Source organism: Poeciliopsis prolifica, unplaced genomic scaffold (genome assembly GCF_027474105.1).
Source record: "Poeciliopsis prolifica strain line A6 unplaced genomic scaffold, Auburn_PproV2 SCAFFOLD024, whole genome shotgun sequence".
NCBI classification, from domain to species: Eukaryota; Metazoa; Chordata; class Actinopteri; order Cyprinodontiformes; family Poeciliidae; genus Poeciliopsis; species Poeciliopsis prolifica.
This window is the reverse complement of record NW_026562399.1, coordinates 1,967,082-1,984,721: the sequence shown is the minus strand read 5'-3', so window position 1 is coordinate 1,984,721 and position 17,640 is coordinate 1,967,082. Positions and strand designations below refer to the sequence as shown.

General features: G+C 36.5%; 1 protein-coding gene across 1 annotated transcript in view; it reads left to right on the top strand.

Moving 5' to 3' along the window:
- The window catches only part of klf8 (Kruppel-like factor 8), a 66,968-nt gene extending 58,496 nt beyond the window's left edge, over positions 1 to 8,472 (top strand). Inside the window, exon 7 of the mRNA XM_055046598.1 lies at positions 181 to 8,472. Within this exon, the coding sequence (XP_054902573.1) occupies positions 181 to 362 (182 nt within the window). The 3' untranslated portion in view covers positions 363 to 8,472. The remainder of the gene's footprint in view (positions 1 to 180) is intronic.
- The last annotated feature ends 9,168 nt before the right edge of the window (positions 8,473 to 17,640 follow it).

Genomic DNA, 17,640 nt, shown 5'->3' with positions numbered 1-17,640 from the left:
ATTGTTAGACATTTGTCTCACTGCACTCCCAGAGTCGGTTTATGAGCAAAACTGGAGAAAAAGTGAAGATGTTAAGACATCCACATTCCCCTTGGGTGCGATGTCCATGTATGAACTACATATAGTTTAGATGCCTGATGCTTCTGCTTATGTAACAATGATTTTTGTGTTTATTTCTAGGAGAGAAGCCGTACCACTGTACTTGGGAGGGCTGCACCTGGCGCTTCGCCCGCTCCGACGAGCTCACCCGACACTTCCGCAAGCACACAGGAATCAAACCTTTCCGCTGTACGGAATGCGACCGCTCTTTCTCTCGGTCTGACCATTTGTCCCTTCACCGCCGCCGCCACGTGATGATGTGAACATCCCTCCAAAACCAGCCCATCGAACCGACCTCTGACCCTCTCGGGTTCCCAGAGTCCACCCGCTTAGACAAGAGCCTCCACGATGTTCCACGTTTTGCGTCCAGGATTTCTAAACACAATCTGCAGAGGGGGAGCAAGAACACTTCCTCTTTCTCTCCATGTTGAAATTACAGGACAACTGGGAGTGTGTCTGTGCATATGTGTTTATGCATGGTGGATTTATTAATTATCTTCATTGTGCAGCCCAGTTCAGTCCTATCTCTACAATCCAGAACTCAGTTTTTGAAAGGATTGGGAGAAAAAGATGGGACTGAAACTCACTCATCCATCCATCCATGAGTCCATCCAAGGGAGAGGAGGAGGAGGGGATACAAAGAGGTTGTTCAGTGTTTTTTAAAAATCTAATGTTATTTGGATGTCACTTCAGTTGCTTTCCCCCCCCCCCTTTTTTTTCTTTTTTCATTCTGAATTCAGTTGAAGCCTGGAGTTGGTGAAGAGCTGTTCAGTCGCTCCTCAAAGAGTTCAGGAACGTTTTCAGGAATGCTGACTTTGTGTTTAAGCCCTGTGCTGTGACATGAGATTTAGCTGTGTGATCAAACAACTCACCATGAAGAATGCCATCTAACATCCTAGTAAATTTATTATTGACATGATGTAGAGCGAGCAGTGTTTGAGTTGAATCCCTTCTTTTCAATACGAATAAGCAACATAAATGCTGGAAAATTAGGGGTACTAGGAACTTTTTGCTGGTGCATCTCAATAAACTGCACCAAGAAAAAAGTTAATTTATTGTAGCTGAAAATAAAGATTTTTGTATTGCATTAAAAATTTCACTAAGAATAACATAATTCTAGCATTTATTTTAAGGATTAGCAGCATTACGACTATTGCATTAGAATAATAAAAATGATTTAAATGGTGAAATGTGGGCATATTGAAAAGTACGCATTATAGAGTTGTTGGTCCAGAGTCGTTTTGCATGGATCGGCGATCTGCCTGCGACTAGAAGGTGGTTTATAAATGACATTTAGCTCGCCTTCCTTGGTGGATCTGGTTTCTCTCATCTTTTAAGTCACATCTTAGTAAATGTTTTACTCAAGTTTTTTAATGAATGGAGGAAATTCAACTGACTTCCTGGGGTTCCTGCAAACACAGCCTCTAATATTTATAGATAAAGTACTTCGCCGACTCCATGTTGCAAACCCACCTGCGGCAGCTGAAGTGACATGTCCAGGGTCTGGGTCCTTCCCGCCTCTCCTCTGTACATGGAGCTGCAAGACTGTGAACTTTTTAAAGACTGATTAGTTTTTTTTTGTTTTTTGTTTTTTTTCAGTGAATCAGTCACATTGTTCATGTTTTCCCTCCACCTCTCCCTCGGGCGTGCACACACACCTTTCCAATCCTTCTTCGGCAACAGTATTTGCTTTGTATGCGTTCTTATTGGTGTTTTACAAAAAAAAAAGAAGAAGAAGGAAAGCTAGGCCTTCGGTGAACAGTTTGTTTTATTCCTTCTCCAGGTTTGCCGATCTGAACAGTAACGACAACAAAAAAAATAAATAAGTCAGATCCTTTTTGTTGATTTTCTGAGGCTGTGAAAAAGACGGAGCAACACAAGTTGTTTAATAAGACAAACTCTTCATGCAGGGAAACATAATAGGGGGGACTTTTCAGATTGTGTGTTAGTTGCCTGCGTTTGTGTGACTGTGGGTGAGTTTTGAGAAAAAAAAAAAAACAAACAAAAAAAAAAACTAGAAATAATCAGAAATGAACATTTTTACGAGTGTTTATTGCGGGCATTTGTCAACGTTCTTTTACCTCTTGCCCGTTGAGCCTTAATAACTGAAGTCAATCTGTAAGGGCGAAACCAGAGCCACTGAGACGAAGTTCGCAGTCCAAACCGTGACCTAATAAATCAAATAAATCATAAATCCAGCAGCTTTTGGAGGTTTTCTTAGGCCTCGTCCACACGTAGCCGGATGTCATCCACATGTAAACTCAGTTTAATATCATTAAAATCGATTTGTGTTTCATTGGCTCTATATTCTAGTACTAAACATAGCTCAACCTTTGTTTTGATTTCTTTCAAAAAAGAAATATTTTTATTACAAACAAAGACATTACATCGAAAGATGTTCAACACAATAAAGAGGCATAATGACGTATATATCACATAAATTAACCACAATTATCAGCAATATTGCTGTTAGTGTCTAGAAATCCACAATGTAAAAAAAATTAAGCAAAAAAAAAAGTTCAATAAATATATACATAAATGAATAAAATAAAATAATGTGCACCTTTTAGTCTGTACAAATACTATTTTCTTGAATGTGCAAAAAAAATCAAATGCATATAATAAAGGGTCTGTTACAATGAAAATAAAAATAAAGAATATGAAAAAAGGGCTCTGCTTATGAGATAAAGATAAATTTATTTTCGTTTATTAATTCGTTAAGCAGCTCAACCTCTCTGTCCACACAAATTCTAGTGCCATGTTTTATTCCTTACAGGAAGTGGTGGTTGTTTTGAAGGATGTAATTGGCTGACATAGATTTCAGCTTTGCCCTACACTGCCCCCTATGGGTTTGGCATGTTTAAAACAACGGTGAGTGGTGTAACCCAGCAGTTTCGTGTTGATGAAGACCTTTATTAAACAGATCCTGTGGACGCGATGTTATTATTTCACATGATTTGGCAGAGATATTTGTTTTTATAAAGCCCCGGCTACGTGTGTTCAAGACCTTAAAGACAAGGGAGAAAATGTGAGGATCTCCACTAGATTAGTTTGAAAATTAATTATGTGAATTTGTAGCACCAGAAATTGCTTCATTTTGCGACTCGTGTTCATCTTTGTTGAAACATCCTGTGACGTACGTCAGGTTTTGGCTGTAGGTCGTCTGTCAGAGGTCAACAATGAAATTACAGGCACTGTACCGGGCTGTCAGGGTCCATCACGCCTTTGGGTTCAGACCACGGGGAAACTATAGTGCTCTCCTCACTAGCATTTCTGCCCCAAGAGGCTTGACCCCAGGGTCAAACCCCTCAGTAAATATACAGTGTGCTCCACAAAATACTGAGCAAATCTGGATTTAATGGGGTTTATTTTGTTTGTTTTTGTTTTTTGGTGCTGTTCAGCACATAAATCAAACTGTTGGTGTTTTGGAGCAGAACTGATCCTGTGTACATGTCTTAAACATGCTGGTTTCCAACCCCTGACCTGGGCTGAACTTGATTATGCAACAAAACGCAGACCTCGCTCCACGCGCTGTTCTGTTCAACTCAGTAAGTAGAGCACTAGCTTGGTAGTTTGAACTCACAAAAATCTTAAAAATGTGGGAACGTCAGGATAGAAGCCTGTGTTGTTGAGCAAAGCCAACAGATTCTAAGTTTTTATGGAGGCTTCGTTGGCGATTGAAAGAACCTCTTTTATAGTTCTGGTCTGTTCATGTGCAAAAAAAAAAAAAAAAAAGATATTCTGTTTATAGACCATACGGATTTTTGTCATTATTTAAAAAATTTGAAAGTGAGAATGCAAAGTTGGTGAATGAAATGGACATGCAGGTTTCCTGTGAGCTGAGTGCATGCTGAGACCAGGGCAGATTGTTGCTTTTCCTGCAAACTGCAAAAGAAGATCAATCCAAATACAGTCACTGGACCTGAGTCGGGATTTTAACTTGTTTTGCTGTAAATCAGTGGAAGCTAGATAAAAGAAATACGAAAAGTTCTTCACATAAAAACAAATGTTTAAAATCCTAACTCAGTTCAGTCACTTGTTTGGAGGGACATTGTTCTTTTTACTTGAGCAGACCAACACAACAGTCCCAGTTTTCTTATTATCCCCTCTTGCTTCAAGAAAAAAAAAGAAAAAGTTACTAAGCACATCTTTTTAGAAGAGTTTATGCATTTGATTGCAATTTTCTTTCTTTTGTAAACTGTTGATAAGACATTAAGGACAAATAATTAAAAGAAATCCATGTACATAACTGTATATAATCAGATAGTGCAGAGTAAATGTAACGGGTGAATTTCTATTTTTAACACTGACTAGATAATGTGAAAAAAAAAAAAATCGTTTTTCTTTTTCTTCCTTTGTTGGTTTGATGAAAATATGTTTCATCATGAGTGTTGTCCCCCCAAAATGCATTTGTTTCGTAGTTTCTTAAAAAGTGGTCCCACTTGTGTTGTGAACACTTGTGTTGCATGGAGAATAGCTTTGTTTTTCTTATAGTGACGTTGGTGAGCATGTAAGTGCGTGTGAGACAGTTTGGGTGGGGTGAGGATTTTTGTTAAAAAAGACGAACAGGGTTTTTATTTTTCAATAGTGAAAGAGCTTAATGTTTTATCACTGGACCTGATTTGAATTCTGTCACACAAAAAGCACTCGGATGTTGTCGGTAAGGTCATCTGAGCTTCAGGTGCGGTCAACAGAAACAGACTCACTGGGGTCAAATCAGAAGCGAGCTTCACATTTTTTACTTTTGTAGAAAGTTTGAAAAGTTCCCAAATAGAACATAAAAGATTCTAACATATGAATACATTCTATTTTATGCAAACAAAATACATGACCACAGAAAGAGTTCAGCCTTACAAGCAAAACGATCTTTAACTTTGACGCTACATAAACTTAGAAGTAACAATTGTGAACTATGTTTCTTTATAACATGTTTTTTCAATCTGGGTTTAGATATTAATGTCACCATAAAACTCAAACAAAATACAAAATCAATTATCTCATGGCTAAATGTTTTGTTGAGGCAAACGGAGCAATACTAGCTTGTGATGCTTTGAACATTTCAGCTTTTAATCTAAAAGTTTTACATTTTATTTTTCTTAGTTTAAAAATATCTCTAAATATATCGTTTAATCTCGAGACGTTGAAGTGATTACAAGTCTCATTCTACTAAGCAGGGTAGCTAATTCACTCAAATGCAACACTAATTGGTAATATCAAAGGTTCAAAATTCAAATTTTCTTGTTTGATATGTGTTTTTCCAACTTCATGTGTGGGTTGATCCCAAAGCTTGAAATGCATAAAGGATGAAAAAGCAAACTAAAGAAGCTAAATATTGAAGAAACAGATTCACAAAGGCACAAAAGCTGACATTTCCAGCACTTTACCAATTAATTAATGAAATTTATGTAATTTCGTAAAGCTAAACTATACAAATGCTCTAAAATGACAAATTATGTTTTTCAATTTATTAGCTACAGTTGGACATACAAATGCCATAATCTAAATGTGAGAGACGCTATCAACGAAGAAGCAATGTCTACGAGAAAATTTTTTTACTAAACTTAAAGGAATATTACCAGCCCTGACCAGCAAACACAGGACGGAGCTAATTCATTAAGATGGTACATAATATACAAGCACACAAGCTAATTGCATTTATAGGTTGATTAGGATAACAAGTGCTATTTTTCCTGTTTTAATATTTGTCAACCAATTTCGTTTAATGTCAGAGAGTTTCATAAGCTCCACTGAGAATAATGAGAAAGCACATTTCTAGATTTCTAGAAGCTATTGGAGTTATAATGCGAGCAATACTAGCTTGTATGGAACAAATGTGAGGTGCTTTAACATTTTGGCTTATTAATTCACATTTATGTGGGGTTTTCTCTTACGTTAAAGTGAAAAATCCTCCAAATTTGAGCATTATTTATAGAAAAATATGAATACATCCCTAGACCTGACTGCTAAAGCTAAATGACTTCTTTTTTAGTTAGTTCAGAAATCAAGCACTTGATATTAAATTTTTGTTCTTCATTTTAAGTTTTTTTTAATGAAGAAATACCCTAACATTGAGGCTGATGTTGAAGAGGCAGAATTGATGCTTATAAACCTTTTTTATTTTTATCAGACAAAAGAAACAGGAAATACTTATTTAAAATCAAGATAGCTTAACATTTTTCACTTGCTTGCCTAATAAAGAAAAGACTCATTGGAGCAAAAGAAGTCAATAGACATTTGCCACACAAACCAAAAAGTCAAACAAAACAATCAGTATTTTTTTGAGAGGTGGACTTCCTGAGGTTAAAAACTTCTTTGAAGGCCACTAGACGCTGCATGATGTTAGCATTCCAGCAAGAATATGAATTATGCCAATTTAAAAGTTGATTTCTTTCTTTTTAAGTATTTTCAAATCTGTTCAAGGAGTAGATGTAAAAAACTCAAATTGATAATCCAATGTTTTTGTTGGGACTGAACATTACTGAACATTTCTACAGAGCTGCAAAATAATCTGAAAGTTGGAAACCACACCTGGTTGCTCCAGACTGCTCAGAGGTGAATTGTGTTATTTTGCAGCTGGTTGAATCAGCAGCACATAAATTAATCAGAGTACGTTCTGTTGTCCTGTTTTCAAGGCAGAAACTTGTATTTTTGATCTGCTTGTGCTGCTGATTGAGCTACTTCCGTCCTGTATTGTTTTACAAACTGAATGCATCCAACAATGTCAGTTCTGGCTCTGACTCCCAGCTTCTGAGAAAAAAATAGACTTTTCTTTAAGCGCCAGAGAATAATGACATTTTTGAGTTTTCCTCAGGGTTTCCACAGACTGTATATCTCTTTAAGAATTTGGATAATGACTTTAACATTTTATAGACTCTCCAGGAAGATGCATTTTATGCTGCTGTGACCCCACCGGATCTGGTTTATGACTTAGTAAAGCCACCCAAAATGGATCCTTGAAACTATTATGATTGTTATTTCAGCAGTATCGTGGAGCATCCAGATGAAATGTTTGTAGAAACATTTTAAATCAAATCTGTTTTGGCTGAGGGAAACGTATCACAGTCAGAGAGAACAAACTAGAAGTGAATCCTGTGAGAAAACAAGCAAGCTGTTCATTTAAAGTGTTTTTATCCTTCACCCCAGATCTCAAGTCCCGTCATTTTAGAGAATGGCACTTTAGGAAAAATACTTAACAAGCACAAGAAATCACAGAAGCTTTCATGAGCAAAAACACTTTACATCTATAGCGTCACAGTGAGGAGAGTCAGCCGGGATGTAAACGCCTCGTCATGACGACTCGGACACAGAGTGTTAGTGTGGGATTTGGAAGGTAAAATGTCCAGTGTGAAACAATGTGAAAATGTATTTGCTCCCTCACAAACTAAATATTTCACATCAACAAACGAGTTTTATCATCAGACAAAAATGACCAGAGAAAATATAAAACGCTGTTTTCAGATGATGATTTAATTTGAGATAGGCACTGCATGAAAAAGGAATCGCTCCCTAAATCAAATAATTGTCTCTACATATTTGCAACAATTAGTAATGAGCCTTTTATGAGACTGTGGAAGAATTGTGGTCCTTTTAATTATAATTCAGGGCATGATATGTTGCTTTTTGAGAACGTTTAGCCTACTTCATGCTGTCTGGCGGGTTCTTGATTCTCCAGGTCTGATTTGATCACATCAAATTAAAAATTTAAATTGACCTTTCCAAAAAATGCTGATCATCTTGTTATAAAAAGTATGGAACAAATTCTTTCAGGATATTAAAATGCATTTAATGAGATGAAACCCTTAAAGTTAAACGAAAATAAATCTGTAAGAGAGCAAATACTTTTTCATGTTTCTATATACTTAACTTTCCTGTTCTGATTGTTTATTCTTTATCAAATCTTTTGTTATTCAGTATTCCTTCAGAGGTTTTTTGTCATCCTTTTTAAATGTACACAAACAGGAATGTTCATCTGTGAAACATATTTTAAGAGTTTGACCCCTGCTGAGACGTCACTGCCCGTGTCCGTCTGTGTGCGCGTGCCTCGACCCACCGTGAATCATTTCTCCTGCAAAACCCAGAACTTTTAGGTATTTTCTATTTGAATGCAGTAACTTATGGGCCAGTAGTGTATTTACTCAGTGCAATGCAGTTATCATGATAATACAATTATCTCTTAGTTTCTCTTGATTTCTATTTTTATTTGTACAGAACAAAAGTGTAAAGATCAGTGCGGAAAACATGAGCTTTTTGATACTGTGACTCATGGTGTTTAAAAGTCGCTTTCTCCCTGTACAGTTGTGATTATTTTTGACCCCCTTTCTTCCCTTTCTTCTTCTTTTATAGAATAAAAAAATGTTTTTTGGTGCGATTTCATGCCTGCCGTCTCTGTGTTGTTTCTCATATTACAAATTCACAGTGAAAAACAATTCAGTCAAAATTTAGTGGAACAGAAAAAAAAAACTACTTACTGGATTTGTGTTGAAATCAGCAGATGAGAGGTTAACACAGTTACTGGTGCTTCAGGTTTTACTGGTAATGCAAGCAGTAAGTTTTCCTTGAACTGTTACTGAGCACAATTTCAAAGTTATTTTTAGATTGCAGAGTGTTAATTCATTCCTCCATATTTCTAAATGTACAGTTTGGGACATTGATGACATTTTGGAGAAATTTAAAGGTAGTTTTTGCCATGATACAATTCGACAACAAAGCATTAGGGCCAGTCAAAGAGGATATTTCAAATATATTACAAGAATAAAGTCATAATCTTATCAGAATTAAGATGCAACATTAGAAGAGATAAAATAAAAAAAAAACAAGCTTTGATATAGTTAGCTCTGATGTGACCAGAGTCTCAGCAGTTCTGTCTTTGAAATGAACACATTCATTTGCACAATTGCTTCAGGTTCTGTCTGCTGATCATAATTTGATACATATTTATTATAATATTGATAATACTAAATTATTACTTGACAAGATGCCCAAATTAGTTTTACTGTAGGAGTTATTTTTCAATATCAATATCTCACTTGATAATGATGTTAATCTTGTATTATTGCAACTTGATGGTCGCATTATTAAAAATTTATTATGAAAATACAGATTTTTTTTCACACATGTATTTTTACAAAGACATATATCCAGGTGACATAACAATACACCAAAATGTGAGCACATATAAAAAGTCTAACAAATAAAAGTATCAGATTTGGGGTTAAAATTTGTGCATAGTCCCCAAATTTTATTTTAAATTTGGCATTCGAACAGTATGTTGTTATTTCAAAATTAATAAAGTAAAGCAGGTCAGTTATTGCTGCCATGTTAGCCTGAGAGACTGAAGATCATTAGTATTGAAAGACACAAAAACAATCAGATATTGAGATTGCGTCCACAAGAGGGCGCCACGTAAAAACATAAGAGTAGAAAAGCCAAGAACCAAGTACATGTTTGTCTTCAAGTCTTTCTGTGTTGTGATTTGTTACTGATGTTAAACAAAAAAATAAATAAATAAAAGAAACGTGTGTTTTAAAAGACATTCTGAGTTTTACTTAAAGAACTGAAAACCAACATATTGTATTTAGTTCAAACAATATCCACCACACTGATCTAATAATAAAAAACTCTCAGACAGACATTGGAATTCAACAACAGGACTCACTTCTCTTCACTTCAACAACAACACTTGAGGCGACTCACTTTACTTTTTAACCCAAACAGGTTTATTGGCTCCAATCAGTCCTGATTGGGTCAATCATTAACACACATGCACACACACCCACAAATACGCACACACACACACACACACACACACACACACACACACACACACACACACACACACACGCACACACACACACACACACACACACACACACACACACCCACACACACGCACACACACCCACACACACATACGTGTTTCCGTCGATCACGGGGACTACTACTTTTTTCATCGAATTCGGGGACAAGCCTTTCTAGTGGTTCTAAAAATCCAGAAAAAATATTTTACACTATTTGTAGCTGTATAGTGTATAGTGGGGACCTTTGTTCAATTTCCTGAAATATTACATCTGCCTTATTAGATTTTAACAGAATGAGCTATAACTTATCACTAACATCGGAAAATTATTACATAAAAGCAAATAATTGCAAAACACCTTTTTAATTAACTATAGGCAAAAAGATGCTCAGTGGCTGTAAAAAAAACACTAAATAATCTTATTATAAAAGTATTAAAGATGAACCTCCACTTCAGGTTTTTCAAATAAACAAAACAATGAAAAGACAAACAGTGCTTCTTCTAAATTAACACTGAAGCAGTATGTAAATAACACATTGAACAAATATTTGGAACTTAAATTGAAAAACAAACACACATATTTAATTACGCTGAAGCTTCTTCCTGTTAGTTGTAATGCAGTTATGAATAAAAAATAGAATCCTCCATCCCTTAATCTTCAGCTGCCTTCACAAATTCTCTATCAGATTCAAGTGTGGAGAGGCTGAGCTGCTCCAAAACGCTCCGTCCTCTTCCTCTACTTGTTATCTCCAGACAGTATCTGGTGTGATGGTCCATTCACACAGACGTCCATCGTGGACGTCTGTGTGAAAACTAGCGGTTTGAGTCTAATTTTATGTATGATTATTATTTATCCCTATTATCTTGGTAGATGCATTCCCATGAAAATATGTAAATGTGACTTCTTCCTCCACATACAGCACACTGTGGAGGCCAGTTGGTTGAATTTCTGTAATGAATGCCCAACAATAAACAGCACAGTGAGCCTCCCGACTGGTCCACTAGTTCTGGTACCCAGTAGAGAGCTGAACACACTGTGTCCTACAAATAATCACTACAATCGGGTCCAACAACACATTTTTCTAACAGGTGATTGTAAAGTGAATTTTGATTGATAATACATCTTTCAAATAAATATCATACAAACTGGTCTTTCTCTTGTAAATAAAAAAAAATCTGAAAAATAAACATAGACATCAGTCAAATTTAACTAATAAACTATTTAACAGTTAACCTCGAACTGGCCACGTCATGTCGTTATAGAAACAGGGAACAAACACCTGACAGACTGGCGAATACAGCAAACTGACAACTTAACTGAAAATAACTGACAACATAAATTTCTGACATTTAACATAATTACCTGGAATGAATGGCCAACAATAAACTGCACAGTAAGCCTCCCTACTGGTCACTAGTTCTGGGTACTGCAATAAAACTCCATGTTAGTCCTAGAACACAACCACCACTACTGTTCAGAAAAGAACTAGACTTGATGACTGACCACAGTAGAGCGCCCAACAGACTGTGTGGAATCTATAGTTTCTCCTCCTTTTAAAGGCAACCAGTAGGGGGCGCCAAAAACCACTCATTACAGGACAACTATGAAACCCATTTTAGCAGAATTTAACCTGAACCATTTCAACTATATTACATAAATATCTGTAAATGTACAATTTTTAAATTCTCTTAGCAGTTAGCACTGCAGTTAGCATTTTCAGGTTCTGTGTTCAAGTTGATTTCCATTCCAATATCTGCTCCTTTACCATTTTAATGATATCTGTTTACTGTGCTGTCAGCAGTTCTGGCTTCTGGCTCACCTGTGAGCCTTCAATCTTCAACATGTTGCCAACTTAATGCCGAGGATTGGTCACCTCCTCTACGTCTCATTCATTGTTTTTAGCTGCACAGTCCGGATCATTCTCTATCTATGTCATTAGTGCTACTGTGTGACATTTTTCAAACAGCAGGTTGAATTAACATGTTCGGTTCCAGTGCTCTCTATGACGTCAGCGGTTATGACATCACTGTGATACAACAAAGGAATCTCTCTCTTGATTGTAGCTCTCAGACAGTGTTTTCTCAGACCTGTTCCACAGTTCTATCGCGACAGATCACTCTTAAAAGCACGCTCGAAATTAATCGAAGCTTGGAGGATATAATTCCAGATCTTACAAACCTTTCAAATAACCAAGAATTTAATTGATGATAAACATGAACCAACAAGAAGATTTTTCCTCAGCGCTTTCCTGGATGGAGATGATAGAACAAAACATCCAGGTTGACTATGACGCGGTCCTTCATTTTGATGATGAAGAGGAATGCCCCAATGAGACCGAAGACGAACCAACTGATAGTCCAAGATCATTCTACCACGAGGAGCAAGAAACAACTTATTATATCTGGGATTTGACAAAGCAGATCGATGACTTGAAAAAAGAGCTGGAAGAGGAAAGAGAGCAACGGATTGCAAGAGAGAAAGAAGTCCAAGTCCAGCAGGAAGAAATTAAAAACCTGAAGAACATGTTAGATAGAGAACGTCGGATGAAGAACACACCAGCCCAAGAAAGACACATCAGCGGTTTAGACAAAACAGGAGGATCGTTGTTGTCCGTTGTTACTTACAAAGTAACAACGGACAATAGAATTCTTCAAGAGCTGGACCACTTTAAGAGGGAGGCAGAGAAATATGCCTCCAGAAACAAAGGATTAATAGAAGTCATAATGGACGAATACACGATCAAATTGAAGTATGAAGAACAACTGAAAAATCAATCAGAACATGTTTGTAAACTGGAGGAAACAGTCACATCTTTGCAGGCTCTGGTTGGAGACCTGAACAGGAAGTTGGAACGTCATTTGAAAAACAATTCAAAAGTCTCCACTCAACCGAAGGTCCCCCTGCAACAAGATGTCCCCCTGCAACCAGATGTCCCCCAGCAATCAGATGTCCCCCAGCAACCAGAGGTCCCCCAGCAACGGACCTACAATAAACCGCAGTGGTGCCACGTAAGTCGGGCCACTAAACAACTTGAGAGGTCAGAGGACAAGCGGACCTACAATACACCACAGTGGCGCTGCTAGACGATTGGTCTCCATGCCACCAATATATTTCATTTTGAGATAGTTATCTCAATATGAGATACTGTGATTACTGTCTCATAATGAAATATTATGTTGTCGTATCTCATATCTACATAATGAGATATAGTATTATATCTCATTATAACAATGAGATACTATCTCAATATAATAATAATAATAATAATAATAATAATAATAATAATAATAATAATAATAATAATTATTATTATTATAGCATTATAATCATCTTTATGAGATAGATACTATCTCAATACAATGAGAATGTTTATCATTATATTGAGATTGTATAATATCTCATTGTTATAATGAGATATAATGCGATAATGTCTTTGTTATTATAACTTGACATTAACCAAGAAATCATGATCTGGCATAAATTTGTTATAACGGTATTACTGATCAGTATTACTGATTAAACTTTAAAATTATGTAGCTTTATATTATTAAAGCTAAAGTTTAATCAGTAATACTGATGCACACAATAAAACCCAAGTCCTGTAACTTTTCCTTGTTACATCGATTCAGATGGTTGTTTTGTTGCCAGATCATCTGCTGAGGCGTTCATTTCACCTTGGTGTGTTAATATCTTACACAGGCAGAACTTTGGCTCCCCTGAGCTGAAGGGAGGGAACTTGACAGAAATTAGAAAATCTAAAAATGATATTCAGTTAGATTTGTTTTGTGAAACAAGAGCTGCAGTCTGAGACGGGTCCTGGTAGAAGCCCACACTTCAACAACCAGCAGAGTCTCCTGGCTCTCAGTCTCAGATGAGCTGTGGTCATTTCTGTGTTATTACTGCTGAAACACACACACACACACACACACACACACACACACACACACACACACGCACGCACACACACACACACGCACGCATGCATGCACGCAAGCACACACGCACGCACACACGCACAGGCAGTCACTGGATTCTTGCAGATGGAGACATTTATGAGCCATATAAATGCAATAAAAGAGAAATATTTGCTGCTTGGTGGCTTGTTGATATGCATTCTGATGCCAGGTCAGTGCAGTGTCTCTGACTGAGAACAGTGTCTCTGACTGAGAACAGTGTCTCTGACTGAGAACAGTGTCTCTGACTGGGGACAGCATCTCTGACTGAGGACAGCTTTTAGCCAAAAGACAAAACTCCCACATTAGAATAAAATAAAATAAATATATCAGGTTTTTATTATTTAGATAAAACTCAAATAAATAAAGTTTATACCATTAATTATAATTTCATTTTCTTATAAAAATCAAAACATTTCTTTTCTTTAATTTAATTTAATTATTTTCTTGTGCTAAAATTTATATGAATATTCATACATGTGATAATGTTAGTCAAACGTTCGGGTTAGGATCCTCTGATGAATGCTTTCCTGAGCAAAATAAGAACAAACTTGATGAGAAGATACTTTTCATAGGCCTTCCATTTTCCATATCTGATAGAGATCTTCCTGCAGTAGGCATTTCGCTTGCAGCCCCTCAGGCCTGAAAACTTACAATCACAGCAGAGCATCACAGGGTTTCTTGGAAGCAGTTTTTCCACAGCATCTTCACGATCAGGCACCAGTCCAAACTGATTCCTGCTGCTTTCTGAGAAGGAATTATCTGAGCAGCATAACCAACACACAGACGGTTTCCTGCAACATGTCAGTGCAATACAGCCAAACAGACCAGTTGGACGTCCATTACATCACGTAACGCTCTGTGGATTTGGTGGATCTTTTGTTAAGGCAGCTTTTTACCAAACGGTGGATTTAGGTGAACAATGCGGCTGAGCCCTGCGTGTCAGAGCGAGAAGTCACACTCTGGAGGCGTTGAGGGCTGTTTTGACATCTTTTTTTTGGCTGCTTTCCCTATTTCCACCATCTCACATGTCATTCAGGCACGACTTGGAGGAGCAGTTTCCAAATGAAACAGTGTCAGAGTGTTTAAAACAAACAGAGGCTCAGGCCGTTCAGGCATCCTCAACCCTGAAGGTTTGGCATTCAGGAACACCTGCTGCTGTCCCACTTCAGCATCTCTTACATTTCAAGAAGAGAGGAGAAATGTCTCTCAGATTTCTTATAAAGCAATTCAGGAAATTTCACTGTGAACATCCTGGGTGATCAGTGCTGAGCTTTTGTTGGGACAAGTCACTCATGTCTGGGTCTGTTGAGCAGATGCGTTTTGTCACTTATTGTAAGTTTAATCAAACCTCCTGTCAGTTCTCCACTTGCAGTGTTGTACATTTTAAGACTTAATTAAATCAAATTAACTTATGAACTTGAAAAAGATTTGTTGTTTATTGCTGATCAAAATAAGAATCAAACATTAAGTATTAAGTACTTAATACTGCATACTCTAGGTCCAAAAACATGACTGTTAGGTTAAATGGTTTCTATAATGTCTCCCTGTGTGTGTGTGTGTGTGTGTGCATGGTTGTCTGTCTCTGTGTTGCCCTGCGACAGATTGGTGACCAGCACCTCCTGACCCCACTGGGGACAAGGATGTTAGAAAATGGATGGAAACTTCTGAACTTTAAGATAGCTAGCAGTGCAGCTACCCTAAAGCACTGATCATAAACATTACTTAGGCCAATGTTTAAGCACTACACTAATGTGATATTTAGCAAAAGCTATGCTAAACTGCTAACTTAACCCTTGTGCGATCCTAACATTCTGTTTACTCCTCTGGTCCTATGGGTCAAAAACACTCCAAAATAAAGCAAATTAATTTAATTTTAAATCCAAAATCTATTTTGCATGATGAAACAATCTGACATTTACCAATTCAACTCAATTCCATATATATTTTTCATCATGTATTTTTGTTACACAATACAAAAAGACGCACAACAGTTTTACACATTTTTTTTTCTTTTTACCAGAAGCCAAGTGTTGTAGCAATTTTCTTTTACACAATAAATGTTTATTATTGTATTTATGTAAATGTGAAGTTATTACTTCTGCATTCTGGCGTTTAAATGGTTTTATAATTCATGGATCCAAAATGACCCTTAAGACAATCCTTGTACCATGGTGGTGTACACATGGAAATATAATCACTTTTTCTAATGATGGGGTCAATTTAGGAAAAGTCATAAAAGTTCGAGTCGGAAAAAGATCATTTAGGGTGTTTTTTCTACAGCTAAACATGGTAATGGATCCCTTTACCATGACAACACAAGGGTTAAATATAAACGTCTAAGTACTTGAGAATATCTTAATAGTTGGTAACCAAAACTTCAACTTACTTCTGAATGTTTGCAAAATAATTACGATCATTTTTAGGGGAAAGTTGGTAAAAACCTTACAGGACTAAATAGCTCAATAAATTGCTAGCTACCAGCTAGATACAGATAGACTGTTAAACAGCCTTAACCTTATTTAGTGTGTCTGTCACAACTAAATGAACCCAAAGGAATAATGTTTCAAAAAAACATGGTCAAATTTAATGAAGTCTTAGTAATAATAATAAATATAGTAATAATCAATTATCAGTACTCAACCAAAGCAACAACATGAAAGATTAATGGAGGTGGCGAATGCCTGTGGGAAATATCCTCCATATTTTAAAAATGTATTTATAGCCTTTCTGTACTTTCTGTTCCTCCGAGAGACAGTTAACTTCAAGCAGTTGAACAAGTTTTAACAGGAACTTTCTGTGGAATGAGCCATGTGCTCTGCTGTCAGCTTCAGCACAAAAAGAAAAAAAATGTAACTGGGCAGAAAATGGAAGAGCGACTGATGTGTGTAGATAAACAGGTGAGTCATTCGTGTGAATCCAGCCAAAGCTCAGCTGGTGCCAGTCCACGGCAACAATATACTGGTTTGCAAATATGCAATAAAAAGTAAAAAAAATAAAATAAATACTGAAACTAGAATATTTAATGACACTAAACGATAGCAAAACTGCACAATGGTTTGAAGAAGTCTTCATAAACCTTAAATTTGATCATAATTTGGAAGAAATGAGAAGATAAATAGCTTCTGATGTCCCACAGTGGAGAAATTCCAGCGCAATAACCACAAAATCACAAGTAGTCAAAATACCAATGAAAATAGAATATCTAAAATAGATTTAACAGTAGCATACTATTACATCAAGAGCAAAATGACAACATAAAACACTGCAATTATTAAAAAATAGTTGATCCAAGGAAATGTGCAATTGAGTAGAATAAATAAAAAAACATACTACTGCCAATAAGTGTCAGTAAAACTGTGCAAACTGAGGTGTGCATATACCAGCAATAAATATTATTTGAAATGAGTAAAGTATGTAAATACCAGCAGTGATGAAAACACTTGAGTTTCTTGGAGTCTGTCAGTTTATAGGAGGAAGGATCTCTGATAACACTCCAGTTTGCACTTTGGGTGCAGATGAAGAAGCAAACCACAGACCAGGACAAAGTAGGGGAAATCTACAGGGTATAAAAGGATGATACATGTTTTTTTTATGTTTCACTGATAACAATCTGAAAAGTGTGATGTGTGTTTGTATTCAGCTGCCCCCTGACTTAACAGAATTACCTTCCACAGTAAGAGTTAAAGAGTGTCATGTCTGGTTTTTGATGGAGACTCAAATGCAGGCAGGATTGAGGAAGCCTCAAGGTGAAAATTATGGTTTAAAAATGCAGAACATAGTCGTGGTTT